General features: G+C 43.8%; 1 protein-coding gene across 2 annotated transcripts in view; it reads right to left on the bottom strand.

Annotated features, from left to right (window-relative positions):
• The window catches only part of LOC100069257 (metalloproteinase inhibitor 1), a 49695-nt gene extending 44569 nt beyond the window's left edge, over positions 1–5126 (bottom strand). The window contains exons 1-6 of one of the 2 annotated variants that reach the window (XM_070263126.1): positions 4955–5119; positions 4630–4752; positions 4381–4454; positions 3833–3947; positions 3445–3566; positions 2717–3105 (exon numbers count right to left, since the gene is read on the bottom strand). In XM_070263126.1, coding sequence (XP_070119227.1) covers positions 2872–3105; positions 3445–3566; positions 3833–3947; positions 4381–4454; positions 4630–4752; positions 4955–5009 — 723 coding nt within the window. In that variant the 5' untranslated portion in view covers positions 5010–5119 and the 3' untranslated portion in view covers positions 2717–2871. Of the gene's footprint in view, positions 1–2716; positions 3106–3444; positions 3567–3832; positions 3948–4380; positions 4455–4629; positions 4753–4954 lie in introns of those variants that run through there. The other variant, XM_070263127.1, reaches the window with a different exon arrangement.
• Between the last annotated feature and the right edge of the window lie 916 nt (positions 5127–6042).

Genomic DNA, 6042 nt, shown 5'->3' with positions numbered 1-6042 from the left:
CTAGGAAATATGTTTCCTGTGTATACACAAATATTTATAAACACTTTTGTAACTCTGTGTGTGTGTGTGTGTGTGTAGCCTTGTAGCCACAGAAAACCTCCCTGTGCCCATATGGTTACCCAAGTCTCTGCCAGGTATGCCATCTGTCCTACAGGTGTTCTCTGTCCCAGATCCTCCTCTGATTCCAAGGTTGGTATTTGGACTCCAGGGAGGGGGAGATCTGGACAATTTATGCATGGATTTTTCAGCCTACTCTATGCCTATTAACCACAACTATGCCCACTCAGCTTCAGGATTCTTTGTAGGAGCTCTATCTTATTCTGAGGATTTTAAATAGGAAGACCTGCTTATGGGAAGATTGAAATCGGGGATCTGCATAAGTTAGATGGAGATCGTAGAGGTGTAAATATCAGGCAGTGCCTTTATTCCTGACACTGCATGTAAGTCCGCTCAGATTCTGGGACTGTGCCAGGAGCACCATCTCCCCTGCAGGGCTTCCCCTCCAGAAAGGACCCAGGTACACTTGGGTACCTTTGGTGCTTGAGGGTAGGGACCATGTGCATTTGAGTTTTAACAAATGGATTTATGTAAAACGACATGAATTTGGTACTCTGGTTGGTAAATTTATTTTCACAGACAATTCTGAGACTACTTTACCTGTTTACTAGGGTTGAACAAAGAAGTACATAAATTATATAAAATGGGAGTCAGGTTCTTATTGTCAGAGAAAAAGGATACAAATAATCAAGGGTCAAGGACTAGAATGAACCCTGTATTACATGTTGGAGACAGCATGAACTCATGTTTATTTTAATATATATGAGAGAGAGAGAAAAAGAGTTATAACTATGTGTATATACATGAATTAGTATACATACATATATTTCCAACTCTGTCTACTGAGAGGGCCTAGAAGCCATAACACTCCAGTAGCAATGAATAACCCAGTGCCCAGATATGGGTTTCTAAGTTCCATTGTCCAATTCAAAAAAATGGGAGGGGTCTAGCCCAGTGGTGTAGTGGTTAAGTTCACACGCTCAGCTTTGGTGGCCTGGGGTTCGCAGGTTCAGATCCCGAGCATGGACCTACGCATCACTTATCAAGTCAGGCTGTGGCAGGCATTCCACATATAAAATAGAGGAAGTTGGCCACAGATGTTAGCTCAGGGCCAGTCTTCCTCAGCAAAAAGAGGAGGCTTGGTGGTGGATGTTAGCTCAGGGTTAACCTTCCTCAACCCTCAACCAAAAAAAAAAAAAAAGGGGTATGGCCAATAGAGTATAGAAAAGGAAAAATCGTGGCTTTACAAGTGGAGAAACCTGGCAGACACCACGTTAACCAAGGTATCAATGTTAACACCACCACTGACATAATGTCAATACCATGTACTTGTGATATGGTGCAATGAGAAAAGTACTTCCTGTTTGTGGTATTCTTTCCCCAAATTAATATCCCCAGTCTAATCATGGAAATACACCAAACAAACCAAAATTGAGGGACAGTCTATGGAACACCTGACCAGAACTCTGTAAAATTGCCAAGTCGTCAAAAACAAAATTAAACTAAGAAGTTGTCACAGACCAGAGAAGGCTGAGGAGACAAGACAACTAATTTCTGCAGTGTCCTGGATTGGATTCTGGAACTGAAAAAAGGAAAAGCTGTAGAATTCTGAACAGAATTTAGCTGATAATATTATAGTCATATTAATTTCTTAGTTTTGATGAATGTGCTGTTGTTACATCAGATGTTATCATCAGGGCAAACTAGGTGAAGGGTATATATAAATCCTCTCTACCATCTTGGCACCTTTTTTTGTAAATCTAATATTATTCAAAACTTTTTAAAAAATAAGTAAAACAAAGACAGAAAGAAGAGACTATTTTTGGAAGGGCCCTATATTTTTTTTTATTTTGGTGGAGAAGATTGGCCCTGAGCGAACATCCTTGCCAATCTTACTTTATTTTGTATGTGGGATGCCTGCCACAGTGTGGCTTGATGAGCCATGTGTAGGTCCACGCCTGAGACCCGAATCCACAAACCCTGGCCTGCCAAAGCAGAGTGCACAATCTTAACCACTATGCCGCTGGGCCAGCCCCCTAAGTGGATAAATTATGTTCATAGGAACAGTTCAGTCAATTCCCCAAAACAATCATTGGTCAGACCTTATTTTTACCAGAAAGCTGTAAATCCTCTACGATTCCAATCTATGTCCACATGTTATATTTTTATAGTATTTATGGTGCTTTTATTTTTGGAAAGCTGTGTTATTTTAAAAAGTTGTCAAATTTATCAATATTTTCCTTCATATTTGGTGCCTTGTGTGATTTGAAATCCTAACGATATTCCCTTTTGTGCTCTTATAAAAATTGAAAAGTTTTATATTTTATTCTCAGGACTTTAACATGACGAGGAATGATTTTTATATTTGCAAAGAAGTCTTGATTCTGTGGGAACAAAGAATATCCTTTCCCCCTCACCCAGTGGCTTTTGGTTCTACAAATTATCTGGGGAAGGCCCAGGGCATGTCTGGTGGAGTCTGACCCAAGTCTCTCTGCATTTATTCCTTTGTCTGGACCCAGGGCTCTTGGTTTTAGTAAGATGAGGAAATGTCAGAAACCCTGGATTGGGAAGGCTTCAGGTCAGGCATGCTGTTGCTGGATGAATAAAAGGTAAAAGATAATTGTAGAATCGAGATGATAAAGGAAATTTGTCCCCAGGGTGGGCTTCGTCAGCTTGGGATTTATTTTTGTAAATTTTATTGATGCATGCACTACTTGCAGAAAGTAAAACTTACGCGAGTAACTCACTGAATATGTACAAAGCTAACTGAATTCTGTTAACATTAGCCAGGTCAAGGAAAAGACTATTAAAATCCTAAATTATTTTTATAGCACCAGGGACTGAAGAAGAAGGTGGAAATGGGGTCTGTTGTCGGTAGTTGTTCGGGACACGGGCCCATTCACAGTGACCAGATGCGGAGGGGATACACATGGAAAACATGGACTGGTTTCCCGCCCATATACTGTAGTCACAGTCTCTTTGTTTCCACACACACTCTGTCAAATCAGGTTCAGGACAGGGGCGCCAGCAGCCGATGCAGGGTTGAACCTAGGGGTGGAGGTAGATACAGGACTTGTTGCCACTCCCTTCACACCTCCTATTCACAAACCCCATCCTGAAAAGACAAGGGCAGCAGGGGTCTGAATACAGGGAGAGGCTAAGGGGGATAGTGAGATGGGCCAGGGAACAGGAAGGAAGCAGAGGGAAGGAGAGACCAGGAAACAGGAAGGAAGCGTGGGGGGCGGGGAGGCCAGGGAACAGGAGGAAGGTGAGGGAGCAGAGGTCATTGAGAGAGGGAGATAACAGGGAGGAAGATCTGGGAACAAGAAAATGGGACAAGGATCCATTCCTGGGCCACAGAGAAAAAATACTGAGGAGAACACTCACTTGACATCTGCATCCCATTCTGTATGCAGCCTGGAAACCTAATCTCTGCTCTGTGGTGAGCTGGTACCAGAAATAAACCAGATGACATCTTGTGAAGTGCAGTTTCCCCCTCCTCAGATAGCCTGCAGTGATCAGAGAGCATGGCCTGAGAGTCAGCAGAGTGTGTATGGATGCCCTTGGGAAGGACATACTATGGGCCCTAGGTAGTCAGCCCCAGAGGATCTGGAAACCCTGAGGCTGGTCCCGTCAGCCATGAATGATGGTCCAGCATTTGCCCAGATCGTGGAGAGGGGGCCCTTGGTCCTTGTTGGTGTAGAGTTGCAGAAGTAGAGTGCTCCTTTCAGGGGAGTAGCAAGGTTGAGGGATTGTACGTGGACGGGGCGCTCACCTGCAATGAGTAATTGTGATTGGAAATTAGTCCTCAGTTCATAACCACAGTCCTCAAATTTCAGGGGTGAGTAGATGTTCTGGATTCTCAGATTTTTCCCGGGAGCCTTGAGTATCTATGATAGGAGGGAAAGAGAGGCTAGGACCTTAGATTTTTTTTTTTTCTAAATATTGGCACCTGAGCTAACAAGTGTTGCCAATCTCTCTCTTTTGTTTTTTTTCTGCTTTATCTCCCCAAATCCCCCCAGTACATAGTTGTATATCTTAGTTGCACGTCCTGCTAGTTGTGGCATGTGGGACGCTGCCTCAACGTGGCCTGACGAGCAGTGCCATGTCCGTGCCCAGGATCCAAACCAGCAAAACCGTGGGCCACCACAGCCGAGTGCGCGGACTTAACTGCTCGGCCACGGGGCCGGCCCCCAGGACATTAGATTTTCATAGGAGTTGCTGGGCTCCAGTAAACCATCCCATTCCCTTAGCAAGAGCAGATTGGAGAGTCTTGTTTGTTTTGAGGGAAGGAGCTAAGAAGGAAGGAGGCGTTGGGTTTACCTGAGTGACATTGACTTGCAATCCTCGTTTTGTCTTGGTGTCTTTTCCTGGTCCTAATATATCAGCTATTACGACTGAGAGGAAGAAAAAATGGGTCAGAGACCCATAGGTTCATTGATTTAAGATGCCCTCATCCTAGTCTCTTAGAGACAATGTTCAGATCATCACGACTCTCCCACCTCTGCATTTCTACACCCTGGGGAGACCCCCCCCTTGGTGGAGACTCCTCTGGTGTCTCACCAGACTCACCCACATCTGATGTGCAGTAAAATGTCTGAGGGTGCTGAAGTTTACAAATACAAGCACTGCAAGGTGTTGACAGAGCCAGGAGCAAAGGAAAGGCCAGCAGGAATGAGGGATCCATGGTGGGCCCTGGGGGACACCAAGCATAAATCAACGTATGAACTTTTTCTAGCCCAGCTCCCCCATCCACTTGTAGACAGAAACTGGGCTGGCTGGCTTTGGAGGTCTGTCTACCTCCTTAATGTCAAGGGACCTAAAAGATTGGGCCCAGCTTCCACAATCTTGTGGATCAGATACACAAAGTCTGTGCCCCACGTCTCAAATGCCTTACCTCTGTCAATCTGAGCTGAGACGTACCACAGCTTCTGCAGAACATCCAGCACCATGAAAAATAAATAGTTGTCTGCATTTCCTTTTCACCCTAGGGCATGTCCATCGGAGGGTACAATCTGATTACTGGGTGTACTAGTCACTTGAACTCGTTTTTCTCTTATTCGCATTTCCATTTCATCCTTCAGGCATATCAACCAGGTAGGTGTGGTCTGATTATTGGGTGTGCTTGTCACTTGGAATCCTTCTCTGTATGGTTACCCAAAGAGCCACCAACTCCACCCACTCTTGGACAGTATTATGGGCAGAACTGTGTTCCCTAAAATTCACACGTTGATGTCCTAACCCTGGGTCCCTCAGAATGTGACTGTTTTCGGAGAGAGGGTCTTGAAAGAGGGAATTAAGGTAAACTGAGGTCATTAGGGTGGGCCCTAATCCAATATTACTGGTGTCCTTATAAGAAGAGGAGATTAGGACACAGACAGGCACAGAGGGAAGACCATGTGAAGGTACAAGGAGAAGGCAGCCATCTGTAAGCTAAGGAGATACCCATCAGAAGAAAGCAATCCTGCTGACACCTTGATCTCAGACTTCTAGCCTCCAGAACTCTAAGGAAATACATTTCTGTTGTTCGAGCCACCCAGACTGTGGTACTTTGTTGTGACAACCCTAGAAAACTGACTCCTTTGTTTTATTTTTAAAAATATATTCAGCGCCTTTATACAATTTAAATTTGCATTAGGATTTTGAGAAAACAAAATCACCTCCAACACCAAATCTACTAAACAAGATTTATCCAGGCACTCAACTTCTATGCCTTCCCCACAGCTCCATTCTCTGCTCCACCCTCTACAGGCTTCCATTTATTATATTATGGTTTACCCTTCCTTATTCTTTTAACTGAACCATCTATAAGCACAGACATAAGCACATTCATCCTCTCTCTTCGGTATAGTTGAACTACACTATATATCTCTTTTGCCATCTTGCCATTTTTATTTTATGGAGTATCTTAAGATGACAACATAGTAATATATACTCTTCATTTTTTATACAGTTGTATAATTCTCCATGTTGGTATTCTCTGGA

This window comes from Equus caballus, chromosome 3 (genome assembly GCF_041296265.1).
Source record: "Equus caballus isolate H_3958 breed thoroughbred chromosome 3, TB-T2T, whole genome shotgun sequence".
NCBI lineage: Eukaryota > Metazoa > Chordata > Mammalia > Perissodactyla > Equidae > Equus > Equus caballus.
The sequence above is the reverse complement of the archived record's forward strand: the minus strand, read 5'-3'. Positions and strand labels throughout refer to the sequence as shown.